At 40.4% G+C, this 25,344-nt stretch overlaps 1 protein-coding gene across 1 annotated transcript in view; it reads left to right on the plus strand.

Moving 5' to 3' along the window:
- Positions 1 to 1,889: 1,889 nt before the first annotated feature.
- Positions 1,890 to 25,344, plus strand: part of edil3a (EGF-like repeats and discoidin I-like domains 3a) — a 103,465-nt gene continuing 80,010 nt past the window's right edge. Inside the window, exon 1 of the mRNA XM_070833440.1 lies at positions 1,890 to 1,953. Within this exon, the coding sequence (XP_070689541.1) occupies positions 1,890 to 1,953 (64 nt within the window). The remainder of the gene's footprint in view (positions 1,954 to 25,344) is intronic.

Below are 25,344 nucleotides of genomic sequence, written 5' to 3' on the forward strand. Positions count from 1 at the left end.
CACACAGTTATAGGTCTCCAACTTAAGGCTGAAGACACTTGATATCTTTCATGATTCATGATGAGGTGCTCGGAAACACCTCAAGGTCAGACTGATAACTGTGGGATTGTTGGATGATGACATCAGCCTAACGTCTGGGCCTTCTTCAGTTGTGGAACATTCTCACCAAAATAGAAGTTGCATTTCAAGTGTGGCATTAAACAGGATGCACGACGTCCCTTTCGAGATGATGCATTCTCCCTAATGACCGACTCCCGACCCACTAAATGTCACCTGAGGAGAGCAAAATTGCACGTCCTTGCAAGAGGAGATCATTGTTGCTACCAACATCTTTACATTTTGAATGGGGAAAAAAAAAAGCACACGATTTGACTTGTAATTAAATAGACCCCAGCATGTATTAGTCTGTGTAAATTTGAAATCGCCAAAGTGCAATCGTCAGATTCATTTAACCCCACGTTTCATCAAAACCCAATCGCCGGTGGCTGAAATATCACACATGACACATGAACAATCAGTGTGGAGCCACCCTGGTATGAAATAATCTCATTTTGAAAATGCCACTGCTCAGTGAGTTACCTACAGCAGTTTACCTTCTAGTTTCATCAGTGCCTTGTCAGTGGTGTCCGAATGGATGGACGGCTGAAATCCCAAGCGGGTCATTTCATTCAACCATGTTTCATTTCAATTTTTCTACACTTAGAATCTTGACTCAACTGGAAAAGCACGGCCTAGGCCATGAAATTGTGCAAATTGGCGCTACTGTCATTCGTGAGTCTTATGCATGTTGCAGTATGAGCTCACACTTCGCTATCCGTGGGAATCAGAGTTACCTGCACGTTGTAACGCTACGACTCAGTGACCATCTCGTAGCACCGCTCTTACGCCTGTCTTTCCTCTGATCAACAGACAATATCATGATATAAAGATAAGGGACATTAAATGCTATATTGAGTGTCCACAGAGAACGTGAAGCTCACAGAGGAATACAACACAAAAATGAATGTTGTTCATGAGTAACTATCAACAAACACCTCCTAATTCAATATCTTGGGAGGGAATGCTGGTTCAAGATCTGCACTTAAAAACTCAACAAGGCTTTCCAGAGAAAAGATACTTGAAACAGCTACCAAACTTCCCCGGGCTTGAAAAGAAAGCCATGGGTCAAGGCTTAGCCGGGATGTGGAGTGATTGTGCCTTCAAAAGAAAAAAGTTTTCTTTTTGCAGAGCAAAAAATACGGGCAATCGATTATAGAGTGCGTACTGTATATTTTTATGAATGTCATTAAATCAAGCATAGATAGTAAAAAATAAGTACTATGGGGAGGCTATGGAGTGATGATTTGGACCTATGGAGTGATGCTTTGGACCCATGGAGTGCCTTTCAGCACTGTAAATAATTTTAGAAAAGTAGTATAGGGGAAGGGAGTAAAGTAACCGACCAGTAAAGCATCTTATATTAATCCTTTTGCATTACAAGAAATAGAATTCATTAACAGCCGGGCTTTATTTTGGAAGTCTAAACCGGAAGTACTGATTTTCCTCACCCAGGGCGGCTTAACGGAAGTTGTCGGGCAGCGTTGAGCGCACACGTCGCTCTCTCCAGCACATCGCACCACTGCGGTAGGAGCGGGGAAGGCAGCAGCCGAGGGGGACCCGGCGGGCACAAGTCACTTACTCCTGCACGAAAAACCAAGTCCAGGTGACGAGCGCGTCTCTCTGCCGACTTTATCACAGAGGAGGACTTTACCCGAGGGGACCTATAACAGCAGCTCCCAGGGCAAACCCCACAGCCCGGCGAGAGCGAAGGAGGGAGAACTTTTGGCTTTTTGGCTCCGTGATTTTTCTCCGTCACCTTGGAAGTCAGAAGTGTTTATTCTGACGAGAGGATGGGACCGCTACTCCTTTCCATCGCCCTGTGTTTGGGCGCCGCTGTCCCGCAGCATGTGAGAGGTGAGTGGAAAAGTGACTGGCTGTCAATGTGGTGGTCAAAACAATCGACCCAAGCCTTTGGCGTGGGAGCAAGCGCACACTGATCAACAGCGTGTGACTGTGTGAAATGGTGATTTTTATTTATTATTATATTTTTTTGAAGGGGATGGGGTAAGCGCTCGTGAATAGGTGAGGAAAATGTAATGTGCGTCTGTGGAGAGCCTGTATTGTTTGCGGAATACCAGCAGCCTGTCAGCGATGTTTGGCAACACAAAACTACCGCTTGCAATCTGTGCACGACTCGTTAGTTGATTGGTTTGCTTGTGTTTAAAAGACACTTGTTTGAGTCGATGAAACCGACGATTTATTATTATTGTTATTATTATTATTATTATTTGTATCCGTGCGTAATCTCTCTGTGATACGGGGCCAGATCAGCCCGTGCAGGCGCGCACATTTCAGGCAGAATTGTGCACTCCTCCGGTGTTTTGTGCGCCTTCACAATGATAATCTTCAGCTGTTTGCTTCGCTCCTCTGCGATGCTCTCACTGGGTTAAAAAAAAAAAAAAAATCCAGATATGGCTCCGGTCGATTGAGAAAGGGTCAGTGGACGTCACTTTTCCTTCTCTAACAAACTGAATTAAGGGGAAAAAAAAAAAAGATTAATGGAGAGATTTCGCGCATGTGGGCTTCAGACAGACCCAGATGTTATCACTTGGAGGAGATATGCTAGAGAGCCTCCTTTATTAGTGGCATCGCGGTACAATTATTGACTAGAATGACACCAGGAAAAGGGTTATTATTGTGCATTGCAAGTCTGATGTAGAGTCCTGGCTGAAACTGTCAGACTGCCTAACGTATAGATTCCACTTGACCCACTGGATCAGCATTCACATCATTTCACACACGCCTCCTCTGCCCTCCTAGTTTTCTGGTGATATTTAAGCTTTAGCCCGCTGTATATTCTCCACGAACAGAGCAGACCAATACCTGTGGGATCTGAGTAAAGAAAGCAGTTGGAGCCCTTATGGAAGTGGGTCATGCCATCCTCCCTGTCTCTTTTCATTTAGCAACATGCTCGCCTCAGGAGTCACACATGTCAGGCAGACCTCAGTCCCTTCACCAGGAGAGTGCCTTAAGCAGAGTTTCTAAGGCTACATAAGCCTTGCAGTGTCAACTCCGAGTCAGCCGTTACAAGACGTAATACTCCCCGGTAGGCTGGCATAATGAATGCAGAGGAGAAGCGGGGAGCTGTGGTGCCACGGGTTGACTTGTTTCAAGCCTCAGTGAGTTAAAAATACACCCTGAACTTGTCCCTCAATTAATCATATCCCAGTTAATTTTGTGGTTTATTGTAAAGGGATTTTTGTCCACCTGTTTCCAAAAGGAGTGCAGCTGTTGGAGCTGGAGTGAGGAGGAGATGGAGCATCCTTAAAGCCACAATGGACACAGTGGTATCTATGAAAGTGCTTTGGGATGTTTTATTTTATTTTTTTTTCAGAAATCAGTCTGAAAAGGGCTCCAAAGGTCCAGCAGCATTCAAAGTTCTTGTCGTAAAGACAGAGACGGAAAGAATACATTGTGTTGATTAGAAATCATTTTGTACGTACATTATGCTTAGATTTTCTCATTGCTTAAAGGTAGCAGGTGTCTACAGAGGCAGCCGCTAACAAACACTCTATTGAGAATGTCACAGTGTGCCTTTGTCCACTGCAACAAATTGATGGGGTAGAAACATTCGCCTTCAGGTAAAACAGACTGCATTGTTCCAAGTCAGTGTGCAATACATCACTTCCTCTGGTTGGTTACTGGTGCTGACTCTCACACATTGTTTGGGACTCTGCCTGTCCGCCTGGACAAAGCACATGACTGCACCAGTGGGCCCTCTGTATGGAAATGTAAGATGCTTTTGTGCTTGTTGAGAGAGTCAGTTTTAATGAATTTTATGCATCTTAATTTTAGTCTCAGTCTTGTTATAATGACTGCGCAATTAGAGCCTTTTAGGCAAATGGACAGCCATCTGGAGAGGCAATGTGATTGTCTGCTATTGGTGAATCATGATTAGTGTTCATATTGTTGGTCACTGCTGATGATCGCGTTTGTGAAGTTTGTCGAACACAACGCAGCGATGTAGAAACATGATTTTTTTTTTTTTTTCTTTTTGAGCGATTGTGGGTTTAGATTGGCTCGATCAATTCCACATCTGGCTACTTCCATGCAATAGTTCAGGGAGGAAATGAGAAGGAATGTTGGCTGGACGTAACTTCGTATGTGTTTGAAAGCTGATGGAGCAATGGAATGCGCAGGGCACGACACAGACTAATTCACTTACATTTTCCTTGGACATATCCTTTTACTACTGTATCTGCACGGTGGCCTAAAACTCTCAGGAGTTAGTTGATGCATTGATCACTGCAATATGTGACCTCAGATTTGTAAACAAGTTACTGCAGCAGCACAGTAGGTGCAGTGCAAAGCCATAGTCGATAAATATTTGCAGGTTAAATGTGATGATTTGCTGCTTTTCTTTGACATATCTGATTGTAAACTGATTATTTTGGGGGTTTTGGACTGTTGGTCAAATAAAACAAACATCTGAATATATTATCTTGTCCTTTTTTATAGATGGAAGGGGACCTTTCACTGTTTTCTGACATTTTATAGACAAAACAGCTCATAGAGAAAATAATCAGCAGGTTAATCAATAATGAAAGTAATCATTAGTTGCAGCCCTAGCATTGACCTTCCTTATAAAAGTCTTCAAAACCCCATTTTAATTTGCTTTCTTACCCTTGGGGAAAATATACATGACTAAGTTAATTGTTGAATTGTCCTTGGTTTACTTTAAATTGAGTCATCTGGTATGCAGAATAGAAAAGAATCTAGAGCTTGTGTGTGCCAACAGTTGGGGATGCTAATGGAAGACGTTCTCTTTAAAGGCATGCAGATGATGGCGACCTATCTTAAAGCTCATTACATTTACTGGCCAGTGAAGGTTATGGCTGACGTGCACATGGCTTTTAATAACAATGACATGCGACCTACCTCCACAGTGCCCTTCCCTCTGGTTTTAAATGGCACAGTCCTCAATCAGTTGAGAGGTCAGGCCTGTCAGATCGGCAGCCATGATAACCAGAGGAATCAAAGCAACTCATTGGGCGTCAACCCACACATAAGGAAATGCAACATGGGATATCAGAGCATTGGATCAGTCTTTTCACCGAGCCTTCTCCTCCCGCTGTAGTGACTCTGGCTACAGTGTTTATTTTTCTCGTGTTTGCCAAACTTGATTGGGCTATTCAGTGTCACTGCAGATGTTCCTTAATCCCATTAATAATTGAAGGAGAGTTCATTTGTCTCCAAAGCTGACAAGTTAATGGATACAGTGCTATTTGTCTTGGCTGTAGCCTGGCCTCTGTTGTCCTGCCTACATTTCATGCTTGACTTATTGGGCGGGCGCTGGAGGGACAGTTATAAAGGTTGCAAGGACACTCGTTGAGGAAGTGCTTAGCAAAGAAGTTGAGGCCCTGAGAGGAGGATGGGCAGCACAGTGGTGAAATAAGCTGTCAGAGCCAACACACACCATGTGATTGTGTCACTGTTGTTTTTATTACGTCTCTGTGTCCGATTTTCTCCCTTGTAATTGAGTTATTGCTTGTCCCGCTCATAAGCGTCTCGCTCAGCTAAAACATTGGTGCTTCAGGCCCAGCTCTAGATTTTCAAGGTGACTTCAGGCCTATCAACTCTGTACAACCAAAAGAGAAAAGAACCGGCGTTTAAACACATCACACAGACAAACACAAAAGACTGATCAGCTGAAAAAATAGCCTCTTTTTACACAAGACTTTGCCTGTTTTTCCTAATCCTTAAATCAGCGTCTGATGTTTCTATTCTATTCACACAACTCTGGAAACATTGATTCTGAATGTTCCCAGACATGTTGAAGTTTGCTAAAATTTTGCATGTAACATTATGACTGCTGGCTTAAGCAGCGATCCTCTTAGCATCCTATTAATTCCTGTGTGAAAATTCAGACCGTGTCAGTGCGAGAAAAAAAGAGGCACAACGACGCCTCTGAAACAGAAAAAAAAAAGATTATATGAATATTTTGTTTGTAGTGTCATTTCGTGTTTAGTGTACTTCACTTTTCTGGCTAAGAAGCCCTGCAGACCTACTCTTTCATAGTTTGAGCATTCAGAAGACCACATGCTGGTTTTAAGTAATCCCACTGGGTCACGATTAATGACTCAACTTTTGGAGGCACAAGCAAGCCCACACTGCAGGCCCACAGTGTGGGTGGGGGAGAAATACAGGAGATAATGTCTTGTTTGAAATAGATTTACTTGAACATATAATTTAGGATTGCTCATAAGTTTGTTGAGGCTCACTTCTTCCTTGAATTAGGTTTTATAAAAAAGAGTTGGCCTTAAAGTGTTAGTTAGACAAATCATTGTTAACATGCAGCAGGTAAATTTTATCTTTTATCTTTTTTATCTTTTGTCTTTATCGTCAATACAGTGGAGAAGATGAGCAGCAGACAGTATTTTTATTTACTCTCGCACATTTGCTTCTAGCTGCACCTGGGGAATGTGGCTTAAATTAGTCTCCAATGATTATAACTTTTCCTCCATATTGCTATATAATGTAATTATGTATATTTATCACTGTGTGTGGTGTGGCTTAATACAGAGGCCAGGGTAAATACTCATTAGACTCAATAAGTTCACACACAAACACAAATGGGTTTATGTTCAATTAAAGTGTTGACACTGCAATGCCTTCATAATGCTAATTGCATTAGGTTACACTGTACGTTATGTAGGTTTCTGAAGTGCTCCTGGTGTATTGTGCTAATTGCATTAGAAAACATCACTTTAGATTTCTCAGCCATCCACACAGTAGCGTGGCATCATTAAACATGTACGTTTTTTTAAATCACATATCAAATAATCTGAGAATTGCAGACTGAAGAATTTTAGATTGGCCTAATTTCTAAAGATGCACTCCTTATCCTCACTCTGCTTCTACAGCACTTCTAGTCTCATGCTTATTAATCCGGTATTGTAATGGTACTCTTATTTGGTATTTTTTAAGGGGAAAAAACAACACAATGCTCTATGTCGGCTCTAGGCTGCTATCATGCATAGCATACCTGAGGTGGATGGGACAAAGGGAGTTGAACTACGAGCTAGGCAGTTGAAAAAAACATGCATTTCTCCTTCTGTATGTGATACATCTTTGCGAGATGTTTCAAAAGATTGCTTGTGTTTCTGCCCTTGAAAACACTTGTGGCAACGAGCATAGACAGCATCACCTCTAGCGAAGTGGAGTCAGACTTTTTGAGCATTTAGTTCTCTCTTCCATTGTCACTAAGGGCAGAGTGTGTGTGCATGTAAGAGACAGGCAGAGGGAACTGGTCCACGCCCCTCGCATATGAGAGAGACCTCTCTTCTGTATTGGGAATAGCGAAAATGCATCGATGTCCTAATCTTATTGCTAATAAAAAACAGAGCTAGTGAGATAAAAGGTTCAAGATAATGTTCATGTTGCTGGTCTCTTTTTCCTCAATTTTTCCAATACTGAGAGCAGGACCAGTAATGTTGGAGCTCGTCAATACTACAGTCTTTGATAATTTAGCCACAGGGTCCGTTTAACACCAGGTTTCCATCCCTACTGACAACCATCAGGGTGGATTTTCATCGCATTCCCGAGGCAAGCCCAAGTACAATTTTTGAATTGTAGTAGGAGTGGAAAGTCAGTGCTATGGACCCACCCTCTTTTGTCAGGGAGGTGTCAGAACAGCATCTGCCATTCATTATCAGTGCTGGCCATGAGTGAAAGAGTCCACCGTTCCACAGCAGATCAATAAGCAGAATAAATTATTTTGGATTGAGTGCGGAACTGCAGCAGCCTGTAAATCTGAGAGTGTATGAGCAGTTTCAGCCCGTTAAAGCCTTATTGTGAGACCAAAGCTTTAAGACAGTGAGACTAAAATTAAAATGTCATTTTTCAGACTCTAAAGCTCGTGCACGGACGCAGTGATGCATAGCTGTTTGAACGTTTTAATGCTTTATCTTTACACAAAAAGCCAGCTCCTAACACATGTCTGCAATGTAATATCTGCTGTAAGTGAGGAGCGCTCTCTATCTGCTGCAAAGCTTTTTCTAAACACTATGATTCTCCCTCCATCTGTCTTACTGCATAACATCCTGGTCACAGGCAGGTGTGTGTGACTACACTCAAGCTTGTGGACCCACTCTACAAACAAATCCTGTAAATGCTAGATAAAAAAAGCCAAGGGATCGTCATCACTGTAGTATCCTAAAAAAAAATATAATTTACTCAATCTTGATCTTTTTATACTCTGATGTATGCCAGATGTTTGAAATGAGTCATAATTTCGCATCCCCTCCCTATAGAGGATGCCTAGCCCATCCCAGTGGTGGCATTGCCAGTAGGACTAGATCAGCCACCAGGGGGGACAGGGTACTGTAGTTCAGAAAGACGGCCTTCTGCATCGGCTTTCTCACTTCAAGTAGCGGGGAAGTGGAGTTCCACGCCCACAAACGCTAGAGCTTTTCTTTGAGGGGTTCTGTAGTGTTTAAAAGCAGCCTTAAGCTTTGGCTCAAGTCAGCACAGACGTGTCACTGCCAATGATTGCATTGTATTTATTACATTCATCATATTGACTCCATGTATCAACTCATACTGACTTTTATGTATTGTGCTGTTTCATGTAGCGCGTTTGCTGTTCTGTGGTTGTTTCTTGTCTGATGAAAATTAGCTGCGAGCTAACTACGGTGCACTGTCACTATGAAAATAAACAATAAGATAAAGTGAAATAAAAGTCTATTTCGCTGTATATTAAGTGTTTAAGCATGCTTTTTTAAATTTGTAGAGTTTTTCCATCTCTGAAAGACTCTTTCCTAATAATCTGGGAGCCATGTTTCCAGTTTTATAGCATTGTCAAGTTTGTGTTGCCCATCCAGTCTCTTAATAAGTTTTTAATAGGATTATGTGGGTAATTTTTTTGAAATAAACCCAAAGCTTGCAAAATGTATGCTTGTGTTTCCTGGACAAGCATGCTTTAGCTGATGCAGACTGAATCCAAGCCTGCTTTAGTCAAAATAAGATTGAGGAGTTAAAGCAATGAGCTTTACTTTGGTCTGATAAAGTCTCTCCGTTGGGTTCTGGAGCGCGACTGCGTTTTCAATAAACCCAATCTACTTATTTGAGATCAGATGGGTGCAGGTGGCTTAAGTTCTTACTTCCAACAAGCCCTAAGGAGATGCGAGCTACTTATTCCTATTCAAGAGGCATACTTAAGTCAAGAGCACCCATGTAACAGTCTGCACACCCGGGTTAAAAAGGTAACTTGAGTCATTAACCCTTTTCTTGTTTTGCATGTACAATCAATGATGCCACAGAAGAGAAAAAAACAGAGATACATGTGCATCTATATTGATTACAAAGTCTTTGTCATTGATCATTGTTTGACATTAATGCTCAATTATCAAACTTTATTGTGCTGGGTGGCATCCGTATTTTGGTATTCTCTTACCATTTATCTGTCGTTCAGATTATCTCTTTCTCCTTTCTCTCATACACTGATAATGAAGTAGTGCAGTAGATACATACCTCGTTTGAGAATTGGATTGCACATTTCATCTCATTTCCAGACTCATCAGCTCTGTGGTTAACAGCATTTTTACTTATATTTGATTGCGCTGATGATGCCGTCGTCTTTTCTGCGTGTGTGCGTGTCTGTGTGTGCGTGCGCAATTGTGTGGGTTTGTGCACAAACCTTGGAGAGGTAACCCAGAAATGTCATCACGCAAAGTCTAGGCAGCAATTCTGGCCCTTTTGCAGAGTATGGATGTGCATCCGCACTTCACTCGTGAGCCAAAAAACAAAAACAACATCCCTTTATTTCTCGTGTCAGCTTGCCTTTATTCTAAATTGTGCTGAGTGCCAACAAGGGGGTGTTTGGTGAGTGATTGAGAACATGAAGGAGTGTATCTGTTAAAAAGAAACGGTATGAAATGTTCTTTGATATTAACAATCTGTATATGCCCAAATGCAACTGAAGCCCTGTTCTTCAACTGAAATATGAACAAACTGCCCTGGACTGGTGCCAAATACTTTTCAGATGGGTTATTTGAGGTAATGGCATAAAGTGTGTACTATCTATTGAAAAGTGCAATTTTTTAAAGTGCAATATCTCCAGTCCAGATGTTTTAGATTACCCTCGGGGTGTGTAATATCAGACATGGGGAGAGATAGTGAGGCGGAGAACGAGAGAGTTGAGAGTCAGGATGAATACCGTCTTTAATGTGAAGTTCAATGAATAGCAACCACTCACCTTCAAACTTCAAAGTAAAGCCCATTAGAAAACTGAAAAAGATCATCCTCTCCGCTGTGTAATCGTAGTCCATTGTCACCTATGAAAAGGGCAAGGGTTGCCACAAGTTGCACCATTTTTGTACTTGTTAGGTACAGGTGTGAAACTGATGATTAGAATCCTTTTTTTCCCTGCAAATTCTACTATTTAAGGCCGTATGAGGCAATCATAGCCCCACCGAAGCCCTCATAAATTGAAACATGCAGTCAGGTTCCTCTGAATCAAAGGCAGTGACAACAAGTGACACGGTGTTTGTCACTAGTACAGATGAGAACTGAAAGACAGGGATTGACAAAGAGTAGCCTGATTGCTCGTCTCCCTGACTTGGTGAGAGGAAGAAGTTGAATTCAACTTAATGCCAAAGGGCAGTGAGTGATGAGGTTTCGCAATGGACAGTGTTCATCTTGTGTTTTTCTGCTACAGAGCGTCTTTTGATGTGTTCAATGATAAAACCGTTGACAAGCTGATTGTTGCTGCAGCAACTTGTAGCCAGTATGTTATTTCACTGTCTATTTACATGTTGTTGTTAAATGAATAGGATGGAGGGGATGGTTTTATTATGAAAAAGCAAATAAGATATTATACTATATTAAATGTATATACAACTCTCAGCAAGTTATTACTATTACAATAGATTTGGTTTGTGTACTTCCTGAAAGATTCCTCTCTGTGGACAGAAAATCCCTCAAGGAAATAAGACACTGCTGATAAGATACAGCTACTCCGGATGTGTGGCAGACACGCTAGAAGGTTTGGTGCAGGCGTCGTGGCATTATATACCCCCATAGACTCACCTAGTATTTGTTTGTGTCCCTAAAGCTGTCACTTGGGAGCCTGAAGCCCAACCCAGCATGCACTGGGAGTGACTCATGGCACACCCTGCAAATACCGTCTGTCACAAGGCTCAACATGGATAGACACAGTATCACCCTGTGGCAATTAGGTGTAAATATAAATTATCACATAATTCATCACTTACTTATGTGTGATTTTGCTTTTAATATAATGTGTGAAATTCTAATACAGGATGTATAAATGAAGGCAGTGTACAGTATGTGTCATTCACCATATTTTACTGGTTTTGTCACTCAGCAGTGACATGGAGGGAGGCAATTTTCAACTACTGCAATGTCTTACCTTCACCATTTAATGACATTTACTGTAAGGAAAAAAAAAAAAAAGGACCACCTACGTTTGCCTTCTAAACCAGGTAGTTCGGCAGTTTGGCCTCTGTATTATTCACCACTGTTTGACGTATGAAATATTTACCAGTGTGATCTTTCCAACCTGCCTCGGCTGGCTTTATGTAGGTGTGCTCCACTAAAGATGCAGGCAAAATCACATTGACGTACATGTAAATCTCATCCTGTATCCAGTGTTGAAGCTGAGCAGTCCTTACAGCCAGGGAAGTCTGACAAGTTAAATTAGCAGCTGAAGAGGTTCAAAAGTTTAAATCGCGGAGCGTATTTTTAACCAGGATCAGTACCTTTCTTTCTCTTTCTGTCTCCCTCTCTCACTCAGACACGAAACAGACACACACTCTAGAAGTTATAATTATAACACATCAAACCACGGCTCTCAGGTGGCTGCTGCAGCTGGGTGAGGATTTTGATTTGATGTTATGAATAAAACTATTGGGTAGGTTTTGCCTGCACTGTGTGTTTTATGCTGTCATTCTGTTTTACATCAATTATTCATTCAAAATATGCATGTAAAGTGATAGTATATCTGCATTCTCCTGCACAATTTTGCTTGCATAACTGAAATAAACTGTTCTTTCAAAGAGACACCAAATAAGCCCTGATAAACAGCCACAGTAATGATATTTTGATGTTCAGTAATCACACGTGACTCATGAAACTACAATACACTGAGCCTTGTCTTGCACAACAATGAGGCTCTTTGAGTAAATAGTGCCTGCTACATGAAATTTACTGACCAAGCAGGACGAAAAAATTCAATTTGTCAAAGCCTGCCCTTTTCAGTACACACAATGCACAGCTAAGGCCACTGGGTGTGAAGTATGAGTGGAAAAAGGATCAGAAGATATTTTCTAACTACTTCTTCACGTGCCTCTAACGTGCATTTGGTGTCATAGAGCAACGTCAAATGCAGCTTCTCTGTAATATGTGTCGCTGTTTAAAAGTAATGCATTAAAGACCTGCTCTTCAGTGAGACAGGGAGAAGTAGGGCAGTGCTGTGAGTCATATAGGTGACTATAAGATCCATATGGCTCTCCTTTAAAAACAGCGTGCCTTAAACTAACTGGAATGGTAGCGTTGCAAGGTGCGAGATAACATTCAGAAGTCTTTTAAAGAAAAAGTTTGACATTTCAGAGAATTTGTTTTACTTTAAGCATTAGAGACCCATGTGAGGAGCCAGCAAACCTCTCTCTTAGTCTGTTCATTTGTGCAATACATCTAGCGAGTATGAAAGCATTTTGCCATTTTACAGGGGATCATGTGCCAGACTATTTCATCATTTCTGTTATATCACCACGAATATGCCAGCAGAGATTCCAGAAAGTCTCAACTCCTAGCCAAGAAATGGTCTGTTTTTTTTTTTTTGTATGCTTACAGTGATAATTGAGCTGTAGACCTGCTTGTAGGCATATTATTGTTTCTTCTGACAGAGCCGGGCTACTTCTTTTCTCTTATTTCCAGTCTGTACGCTTAGCTAAGCTAAGTGGATATTGACCCCAGCCACATATTGACCAGACAGACACGAGTCTCTCGTCATGAGCTTATTATTTTCCTAAGTAACATATGCAATAATAATGAAATAATAGTATTCAATTAGATGCATTTCCTGGATTTCTCTAATTTACTGTATCATTGGTTCTCTGAAGCTATCTGTGTCTCCCTGTTTCTTACACACACATACAACAACACAGTAAAAAGACTAAACATTTTAATTTGCCATACTAGTGCATCCTTTGTGAATTTGGAATCAGAGGGTTGCTCAGTCAGTGTATTTGCATGGCATAATTTTCCTTTCATCCAAAATGCCACATGGAAAACATGACAACAAGAGAGCTAATGAAGTAAACATTTAATGAACAGGGTCACAGAAATGCCTTCATGTGCTGTTGAATATGCATTGATCTTGTGAATTAGTGACACAGTGTTCAAGTGAAATGCATTTTCCCCTTGCCCCTTTTCTTTTCTCGCCTCGCCTGTTAATCTGCACAGGCGCTTTCCATCACAGACACCTTCCTCTTCAGCGGTTACTGTGAAGATTCAGATGAGATGTGAGCTCCACTTCTTTATACATGTTTGATGAATCTTTTTATGCTACTTCTGTGATACAAGCATGAATGTGGGAGAAGTTATCTGGGAAAAAAAAGGTGCAAAAGATGGGAGGTTTCCAAGTTTGTAATGAGGCTAGCAAGGCTCTCCTGGCTCACGAGCAAACTAGGGCATCTGTAATGAGCGTGCAGAGAAACGAGGTGGTGGGGGCAGAGAGGAGGGACGGGGGCATGTTGCAAAACTGAAATGAGCCGCAAGCTGTAACATCAGCTGTCCGCTGGATGTTAGGAGGAAGGAGGGGTTAACACGAGATACTTAATGAATTTGATAATTACCACACCCCTCAGACAAAACAAATGTGTCTTCGCAGAAACTTGTTGCTTGATTTTTACAAGAGCATATAAGATGTCACAAGAATATTTAGATTTATTTTCCAAATTGAAAAAAAATCTTTTGTTCAACACAGTTCCGCTTTTTCATGAATGTATGGCATGTCAAGCCTCTGCTATACTGCTAAATGGGTATATAAAGAATAATGATACACAAGCTTGCATACATCACAGCCACGATCTGATAACTACTCTGATAAAGTGTTTCAAATTGACTGTCAGTACATTTCCAAGGTGACATTAGTCTCTCTATGTAATGGTGTTGTTGGAAATAACATTGTGAATACGGTGAAATGTTTGCTGAATATGAATATGAATGTAGCTGACTCTTAATTATCAAGGCCCTGAAAGGATAGATTTGAATTATTATGTTAATTACCACAATCGATCATAGGACCTTGATGTTTTGCTTCTCTGCCGGTCTTTGATTTAAAACGGAAAACAACAATTTGTGTCTGTGATTTTTTTTTTTTTAAGACTGACATGAGTGTCCAGTGATCATATGTTTACTAAAGGCCTTAAAGGTGATTTCAATGTCTAAGATGGCTATACTTTATTTTCTAAACTCTCTGCTCCTGCCAAACCTCGTAATGCATAAATAACCATTAGCAGTGCTGTATCATCTTTCAGTATCCCTAAAGGGATAGTAAACCTAAAAGAGAAACTGTCCCAGTGGACAACTTACATCTCAGCAGTTTTCATCAGTTACGTTCTAGGGCCACGGCATAAATTGCTTTATAATGTAAGACCAGCTGAGAGCGTCCCGAGCTAGCTAGCAAATGGTTCAACTTGGTGTTGCAGTCCAAGTATTTAGATTTCATTGAGCTTGCAGTATCATCAACCGACCCTTTAATAATGGGAGCCTGGCATAATTGTTTTTTTGGATCACCTTTTTGAGTTAACATAATCCTTGATGTATATTCGAATATCTAAAATATCATGTAGTGGTAGAAGCAATGCATATTTTTATTCCACAGTGACTTCATGGTTCATAATGTACATGGGAAGGAGTTTCACCTCAGGAAAGCTGGAGTCCTTAGTCCCAGGTGGCTGCAAAATCCTGTGAACCCTCCAGACCCTGGGCTGAGTGCATTATTGCTGCCCCTGGCCCATGATGAGGACAAGTATCGATCTTTATCCTGAGACAAAAGCCCTCTGTGCACCTCTGCAGGGCTTAGAGTTGGCTGAGGCAGGATACACTGTAATGAGAGAAATAGAGGGCAGAATGGGGTACCAGCTCATTCCTAACTAGGATGGAGACCTTTACACAAAGAAAAGAAAGGAGCTTGGTGGGCAGTTTTTTTTGTAGTTTTTGTTTTACTTAACCCCTCCCTTCAAGCCGCCCTTCTTTCATTCTCTGAGCACATTTTAGGTCTTAACCACACCATGCACTATAGCCTTGATGGTCTTATCAGGAATTTAGGACTGCTGTGGGAATATATCTCAGCACAGACTATCTGAAAAGTAAATTTGGTTTACTGCCAGTGTGAAGTCGGAGGAGCGGTGCAGGTGGTCTTAAACGATTAAAAGCAGTTTACCCAGACCTAAGAGGGAAGGATACCTCTGGCTGGGAAGAATGATCCCCAGTCCTCTGAGTGCTACGGTTGGAGGCTTTTGTGGTAACAGAAGTTGTTTTTATGACGAGGACTCCAAAGAGATGACTTTGTGTGTTCAAGTCTTTGAGGTGATGAGCACGTTGGGGGAAGCCTCTAACCTCACAGTGACCAAAGCTCAACCACACCATACTTATTACGGGTGCTGATTCGGGGCTATGGCTGCTGTAGGTTTTGCTTTGGCTTGCCCAGAGATTACATCATAGTGCATGGTGGTCGGAGGGGTAATTTCACTGAAACAAAAGTTTGTTTGATGGCCAACAACAGATGCATGAGATTAACTTTAAAAAAACGTGCATCCTGGCAAAATAAATGCCGCTGGAAGTTCTACAGAGAGCAGTGCAGTCATGGTTGCTAACTAGACATAAGTTGAGTTGATAGTTTGACATTTTGGTACATACGCCTCACTGTTATATTGCTGGGAGTTAACTGAGAAGATCAATACCTCTCCCATGTCTGTCCCAAGATACATATGAAGGTGCCGCCAGCAGCCTCTTAGCTTAGCTTAGCATAAAGACTGGAAACAGATGCCTGGACGGTTGACGGCACATTAGTCGACGGCTCAAATTCACATGTCAAAGTTGAACCCTCGACAAAAGCTCCACACAGATGGATTTTCCAGCCATGACCAAAATGGCAATTTCATTGCGGTGAAGCTTAAATTTCCCAGTTATAAATGGTCTTACTGAGCCCTTAGATTTTGACCAGTTTGAAAGGAGGAAATCAGCGGCCAGACCCCTCTAAAAACTGATACCCGTCCATTCTGCGCCAGTTCCACTCACTGTACGAATCAGCTGAACTCAATGAGGGGAAAGTTTAAAGGACTGCCCTCAGCAATAGTCTGACTTCACAGGAGCACCTGAGGTTTCTCTCATCTTTAAAATATCCCTGCAAAGAAGACCCAGATCGCTTTTACAGACTTAGTAGCTAGCATGCTTTCTGTTATCAAGTGTCTAGTGTCTTTCTCTTGTGTCTCTCTCCTCTCTGGCACCTTTTAATTCCAGTTCACATTTCTGCATGTTCCATTTTTTTTGTCCTTTGTACGCTCTCTTCATAGGCTTCAACCTTACTAGGACCATACTCTCTGTCTTTCTACTCTTCCTCGGATGTTAAGCATTTTCAGTCCTCTCTAAACATTTTCTCTCTCTTCTTGCTTTCCCCTCCCCTGAAGGCCAAAGTGAGCTTATTCCCTCTAGCTATTACATCCAATTAGGAGGAGTGAGAGTTTCACCCCTCCTCCCTTTCTACACTAACAATGTGGAATACAGTGGAATGAGTCAGGGTTTTCTCTTCTCCTCTTTGATGTGAACAAATTACACTTCAGATACACACTTGGCAAAGAAACAGAGACCAAGTTTACTCTTTCAAGTTTGGATTCTTTGTCATTTGGTGAAAGACAAGATACACAATGGAAGAAGAGATCACTTGGTCTGAATTGATGGCTCCTTTCATCTCAGCTGTTCTCTTTCAAATCGGAAAAAAAAAAGTTGCTTAAATTTGGATTTGAATCATAACAGTATATACATCTATATATAGATAGATAGATAGATATAGAATAGGCTCACTAATTATGATCATCACATTGCTAAACCCTATCCCTCAAGTACAAGCTTTTGCTGGCTTACAGTGATGTGGTCCGTGTGTGATCTGTTGCTTTTTCTTCTTTCCACAGAATGTGTGTCATGGTGCTCACTTGTGCCCCATAGAGTAGATTTCACACTGGCTAAGCAAATTCAGGTTTTACAGGCTATTATTTATTTCATCCCTCTGGCACAGTTGATCTGTACTCCTGGATGTGTTGCTAAGCTGTATAGCTTAGGCCTCTGTGGCTGAGTTATTGAAGCACACGAGGATATAACATGCTAACCTGTAATTTCTGGTCATTTCAATACTATTAGCATTTGCATTTTTAATGAAATAACCACTCCATTCATTAATTCATTTATTATTGTGACCTGTTCACCAGGGACCCAAACTCAAGACTTTCAAATGTTATGCGACCAAATGGATCAAAGTCTCATAGTGAAACAAGTCATTTTGCAGACGTTGTGATGCTCAAAATGTTAAAATGTTAAAATGTTTCCACTGTTTAACAGACATCTTTCACAATGTAAGCCTCTGGCAAAAAGTATTTTTTGCCCCATGACATTACGTGATGGACACCATCCTTCCTGGGAGCTTGCTTCCAATGTGGTTCATAGTAGAGAGAACTCAGACTCTACCATGTTGAGTCTTGTACAGAGGGAGGTTTTCATTGTTGTTGTGAATAATCATTTTAAAGTACCTTAAAATAATTATTTTATTGGTATTTCTGTGTTTGAACCATCGTTTTTATACTGAAATATTGATTACGTACCAAAATTCGAAGAGCTTCCTGTTTAAAAGCAAGGAGCGGTTCATTGATTAAGACTTAGACTTAGACTTAGACTTTATTGATTCCCCATAGGGGGAAATTCACATGTTACAGCAGCAAAAATAGAAAAGAAAGAGTGAAGAAAGCTGAGGTTGCTTGAGGTCAGGTGGCAGCTTGTTGCTAGTAGCAACCTTTTTTTTTATTTATGTATGTATTTTTGTCATGATCTCATTAAAACCAGACTGAATTGTGTTATGTACACTACAAATAAACCATATACTGGGTGGAGACTACTCAGGAGTCTATCTATCTTTAGATTATATTTTGAATATAAAGCAGGGCTGCGTATGGGAAGAATATTCTGATGACCTTTAAACACCTTTTTCCAAAATTCATATCCATGGCCTCTAAAATTTAATGAGCACTTAAGAGATAAAATACATAAAAGCTATGTGACCCATATCAACACTATGTCTTTACAGCCAGTATTTATAAAAAATGGAATGAAAACAGTTTTCCTAAATCTTTTTACCCCTACTACTGTGAATCATACTGTAGGTGTCAGGTGCTTAGTGAGACCTAAATCCTCTAAAACAGATGGCTGCTCTGGTAGGTGTTTGCGTTAAGTGCATCCAAAGCCCATGACAGTAGCTCTTCGTGCCACAAATGATAAAGCTGGAGCATGTCTGAAAAGCAGTTATAGTACCGATATGTTTACAGGTGATAAAATGTTCCTGTTTTACATTCTTAAAAGAACAGCCCTACAAAAACTGTAAAAAAATACAACCCTGTCCATATCAGTGAAAACTAAACATAAACATACTGTAGTTTTTTTTCAACGACAATACAAATGAACCTTTTCGGTTCCATCCTGGATAATTGAAGTAAACAGTGGTTTGTGATCCAAAAGGGGAAAATTACTGTAACAGTTTTTAAGGAAACAGCTTGTGCAACACAATGGGGTCAGCGTGCCGTACTCAGGGAGCTTATTTGCGTTTGTTTATTGGTCTACACGAATTTGACTTCCATACAAAAGGGTGAAGGCAATAACGGCAGTATTTAAATTTTGTCTTCAAGATGGAGGCTTTTCCTCCTTGGTTTGTGATGCTGGAGTCTGCTGGTTCCTTCCCTTTGTTATTCTCGACCTCCCTTCTCCAGTTTTCTTCTTCTTGGCACCGTTGCAGTTATAATCCCTACTCGTGTTACTCATTTGAATACACAGGTTTAATGAACATACATTCATCCTGGTGGTGGGGTGGATTCTCTTTATGTTCTATTTGATGTTTTAAAAACCACAAAATGTGAAAGCAGAGAAGCTGAGGGTTTGACCACATGTTTATATTTGTATATTTTAACAGCATTTGCAATAGCAGCGATAATGGTCTTCATACTGTAATCCATTTCTTTTTTCTTCCAAGAACAAGGGATAACACAATACATTTAAATGCATGTAGTTGTAGCGAGGTCTCAGCCCCCTCAAAATCTTTTGCTTGACAGCTTCAACCACGCCATCCATCAGAGTTAAGTGTTCGGTTTAACACATTTATATGACATCTACCATATATGGTCACAAGAGGATTTTCTCCGCACAGCGGGACACACAAGATGCAAAAACCTGCCTTGGGAACAATACCTCCGCTGAAAAGGAACACTTGATGCACTGCCATGCGCGTCAGCCTTCATGCCAAGGCATCTGGTTGTTGCTCATTAGATAATGCAACAACCGTTATTCAGTTTTGAATTATTTCTGGAAGAGTAGCGATAATTAATCTGTAAATGAATAGTTTGGTTATCGGAGTGGATGGAATGCAACATGTTTTTCTTTTTTTCTATGTGTTGCCTGGGGAATCTATTAAATCTCAGAGTTTACACAACTTCAATTACCAGCATCAGGAATTGTATTTATTGACAACTGTCCAAAAAACAGAAAAACAAAATAATAATTTTCTGTATTTTTGAGGAAGCTTCCTATTGGGTATAGACAATCAATACTGAATATAGCACTATTGAGAATATATATTATTTGCTGACATTTGGTTCTGCACACTGACACTTAAGAGGAGACTTTGAAAAACATATTGATTGTGTGTCAAAAACACAGTATGAATCAGACCGTGGATATGTCTGCACTCAGTATTGACCACATTACAAAAACACTTCTCTGTAGACAGTTTGAGCCAATGGGTTTTTTCTTTATGTTATGCTTGGCATAGCAATTTGATGCTCTCTTTGACTGAACATCCCAAGCAATCACGTACAGTATACAGTCTGTGATATTATAGATTTTAAACAGTTTGTGGTTTCTTTCATTTAAATCAGGCACACTTGTCAAAAGAAAAATGACTCTTAAGATCGCTGCTTGTTTTTTATCCACGGTCAATATGTTACATTTCCATTGATATCACGACTCAACAACATAATATGTACATCCTGAGGCTATATTATGGATTATTGTGAATGTGTTACCATTTATTTAAATGCCAGCAAAGTTTCAAATTGAATTCACTGATTGAGTCTCTAAATCTCAAAATCTATTCAACGTTATTTTAGATTTACCGGCCAGTAATACTCGCACATGTTATGAAACACAACTAAAAAAGACATGTTAATACCAGAGATAATCATTGTAGTGTCACATATTGCATTTCAAATGTTTCAATTGGTTTAATTAACGCATTTCACTGAAAAGAGAGGATGCATTTGTGATGTTTGTTTTATTTACTGCGTGGTATAAAATGGTATGGGATTTATTTTTTATCACTTCCTCCAGTACAGAGCGCACTTCATTAGGCTGACTCTACCTCAGCCAATTTTAAGATGTAATAAACTAATTGTAGGATTTTGAAACACATATCACTAGTCACTGCTTTACTGAACAAGAGTGCGTGTGTTGTTATTTGTCGGTCCTTTCACCGCTACATTAGGAAATACAGCTCTAAAGCAAAAATGCTGGACACTGTAAACTAGACTTAGACATTTTTTCACATTGTGCGGGATTTTTTTTCACAATGCTCCTACTTTCATGTATTATTACTTACTCAGAGGAGGTTGCAATGGCATGTAAAGCATCCTTAGAAGTCAGATGAGTTGGAGGAAAAAAGGATCCCTGATCTCATCCTGGAGTGTGGTGTTGTTTCTTCCTTTTTCTTTTTCCTTCCTAAACCACATGTCAAAGAGCCACTCGTTAATGGAGGACTTTATCCTGCACTCCTGCTCCGCTGACAAAAACAGTAAAATGAGGATGGATGGGTTATTTACTTACAGAGAGATAGTGTTTACCATTAGACTTGATATAAAGGGGGATGCTACTGCACTTCCTTGTCATTAGTTGGAAGAGCATCAACAATGCCTCCCTAATTATTGTTGGTATTGTGTCTGTGAGTCATTTCACAGTTAGCCACCCACACCATAGCAAGATGATTTAATGTTAATAAGCACCGCTATGATGGAACAAACACTTTTAAGGTTGATGCTATGTGGGAGATGGATGTGCAATGAGCATCTGCTGGGGGTTGGAGAGTGAGTGTGTGTGTGTGTGTGGGAAGGGGGTGCAAGGAAAGGTGATATCTGTAGTGCTAATGTAGCACACATACACAGATTGCCATATGTGCCACAGTGCAGCTAACTAAATCCTCATTTGCAACAAACCACTTTAGACAATGTGTTCTTTGTATTTTCTGTCAGAGAAAGCAAAAATGAGATGATATGAAGTCTGACAGTGTTTTTTGCCAGCTGGACTGATTTGTGTACCTTTTTTTCAAACAAACAAAAAAAACCAGTCCACTTTACTTTTCGTAATATTTTTGCCATGTAATATGAGCGGCATTAAATTTCGAGTGCAAATGCTGATTTGCTGATTGTCTCACTTACATTGATGATAAATCTTACCTAGCATCAACTCTATGATAACATATCTTTAACAACTTATGTCGTTCTTATTCTGCAGCTGTCTGGCAAGTTGATTGTGATAGTTAATACTGCTTGTTTATGGCTCAAAACACACGGAGCATTTTAAACTGTGACTTGAGTCATGCAGTAATTAAATGCAGTACCGTGGCAAATTAAACTGGTTCGTGTGATAATTTTACGGATTCCGTCTTTTACTGTATCGCGATTAAAACTGCTCATACTGTATCTCACACTCGCTGCCAAATGCTGGCAAGAAACACAAAAACTCCAACAAAAGTTTTACTGCTTGGGATTCATAACATAAGACACTTGACAGACGCAAACAGGATTTGTCAGCCCCAGCCAGTGGTGTCTGGGCTGCCAACATTAGCAGTGACAGCTGACTGTCACTCTTGATGCTACACTGCTAAATGGGAATATGATCCATTACCCGGATTGTTTTTGACTTCACTCTTAGGGCTGACTGGCCGTGATGGTAAGACTGATAAGCTTTACAGAGCCATCATGTCAGATGGAGCTCAATTTTACTGCTGTCTAGCCATCATTGTTGGGGTTTTACAGTTTTTTGCATCCCAGCTAATGTTTGGCAATATAATCACTTATGTTACCTGAAATAACCATTGTAGTCACCAAAAGCCTTAAGCGCAGTAACACCAGCAGTCACAGTGTAACCCGCTGTCTTTGACCAGCCTTTCTCTGCACAACTTTTCCACAGAACAAAACATCCACCTGGTTTAATGCAATCAAACATAACACTGAGGAACAGTTGGCATAATAGATTGCTATCATAATTATAATATTTGCAATCGTTGTGTCGACCTCACCCAGACAGATGTGGATACATCAAAACAATACTTTCGTCATTCATTTATTTGTTATGAAAGCCTTACAGGGTTAATGCTAATGCTACGGACACAACACTGAAAAAGTACAGAAAAATAATCAATGCAACGTCTTCCCATTAAAAACAAGCTGAATTACACTGAATGGACAATTATTTCTTGAAATTATAAACATCTTTATTTTTTGATAGAAATTGACAATCAGGCACAATTTCAATCCCACATCCACATATATATCTTATGAAACTAGCTTTGCTTTAATCAATGCTCACACTATGCATTGTATCTCATCACCCAGCCCACCACTCAATATTGGTATTTTAAGCAGGCAACTGAGTAACCTGTCGAAACCTTAGTACTCCAAACCTGTTGTCATCTCCACAAGTGATGCTGAGAGAAAAATAGTAATTTTGTTGTCTATTCACCGAATCACTTACACATCCATTATTTGCTAGGACGCTCACATCTGTCGAGCATTTAAGGAGAGCTTAGCATTCACTTGTTTAAATTTGAAGTGGCCACATTAAAGAGAAAAAAACTGAACACGACCACAGACCAGATTAAACGCTTTATTGAAAGAGTCTCACACAGTATTTCTCTTGTGTAAGATGAAAAAATAGTGGTCTTTTATATTCCCTATGTTGTGCATTACTTACTGATTATTTTTTCTACCAGAGTGACCCATGTGTCGCACATGGTACGGTACAGTCCATCATTTTATCAGTGTGAGTGGTTAGTTCGTAGGATGACAGTTGTGTTAGGGTGTTTGCTCTTTTCTCTTCTTCTCACCATCTCTGTTTCCATTTCAAAGTGTCTGTCAGCTTGTGATACTGTGATCACATGGTTTATCAGAGGTGATCCAAATGCATTTCACACTCTCATTCACTTCAGGTGAACCACTTTCCCCTTGGCATCTCATACGAAACACATCACATCGACCATTTACTCTATAAATCTTCAAATCATTTGCGATGCAGCACCAGAAATTTTGCCGTTCGCTTGGTCTTGAGGTGCCACATGAAAGCGTAAGGTGTGACATGTCATTGAGTTTATACCAAGGGCAGGACTCATTATTTTCTAGATGTTCTGAAGTTCTAGCTCAATTTTGTGCTAAATTGGTACCGGAAACTTGGCTGAGCAAATCTGTCCTTCATCACTGGCTGTGATTTGTCCCCTGCTGATCAGCTTTAACTCAGTGGAGGTGTTTGTGCTAAGCCAGATTTCACTGCTAACCCTGCACTCTTTAGTTCAGCATCTTGATCACCTTGCCTTTACTACAGGCTACTGGTAAAATTAACTATATATGAAAAGTATACATAACATGGTGGCTTGATTTTGAGGTCAATCCTCTGATATCTATGAATTGTTTGCTTCCTCAGCATACCTCCTGATCTTCACAGTGAAATGGTTGCTGTTGACATAAATTGGAACAAGATGACTCCTGTGTTTGATGCAGGCCTGTGCCACATTATGGCTCAGAAACACCTGACAACCACTGAAGACACAGTCTTATCAAAAGGAGAAACGGATGCCCTTTTGTCATCACTTCTGATATCCAACCGATTCTACCTAATTTGAGCTCTTTCAGTTGCAGCGTTCAGTGATTGACGAGCCACTTAATGCATTTTCACTTTATTGCACACCAGAACTGTGATCAGCAAACAGTGGAGCCTCTGTGGCCGCAACCTCAGTAACAAAGACCTACTCTGCTCTGTAAAAATGAGTAAATGGGTTCCATACATATTGTCATTAATCCGTTAATTTACCATTTATCGTTACCAGAATGGTGCTGCATGCCATCACATTTTCCATGTGGCTGATAAGAGCAGTCTACGCAGGGTTAAATCCCTCCGATTTTTACACATTTGTTTTGTGAAATTGGTTTTATGAATTACGCCCCAGATCAGTGTGAGGGAAGAAATGAACACTATTAAATGCTATTTGTTGTTAAATGTACTATTGATTCATATTGTGTTATGGATTTTATTTAATTTGTGCTGAGTGATGTGAGCGTGTGCATGTGGAACAGGTTGTTGATGATAAAGGACATGCCCAGTCGCCCCCGCTGTATAAACAAAATGACATTTCGTTACCTTTTATATTGACATCGGTTTTCCAAAGAAAGTGACCAGGTCAAAACTGCTGCTAATGGTAAATTAAAGGAACATTTACACATTTCCCTCAACCCAAAATAGTCATGCTACATCGATACATGTCAACAACTTAACATGTATTTTCTTATATGGCATATGTACCGTCCTCCTTATATATAGGCATGTGTGTGTGTGTGTGTGTGTTTTGTAGGGGTTTTGCACTTGTTCACCATGTGCACGGGGCTGTCTATCTCCTCTGAACACCTTGAGGTCATATCGGCCCTATGCTGGACAGGCTGGCTGGTTCCCATTTAGATTATGGATGGTTATTACTGCCTCCCGGCTGTCAGTCAGATTAAACCAATATGTCCCAGGATGGAGGCTCATCGTGCAACAGAGAGGACCTTCTCCTGGCAAGGAGGAGGGGTGATTTAAATAAGTCATCTCCAGAACCTTCCATGTTTTACAAATTTATTAGTGCAATCGAAAAAGATTTAACCATGTGTCAAGTATTTGCTGTACATAGTGGAACACTTTGTTAGGCAAAGTCCTTGTCTATCTGTG

The sequence above is a fragment of the Pempheris klunzingeri genome, chromosome 7 (genome assembly GCF_042242105.1).
Source record: "Pempheris klunzingeri isolate RE-2024b chromosome 7, fPemKlu1.hap1, whole genome shotgun sequence".
Lineage (NCBI taxonomy): Eukaryota > Metazoa > Chordata > Actinopteri > Acropomatiformes > Pempheridae > Pempheris > Pempheris klunzingeri.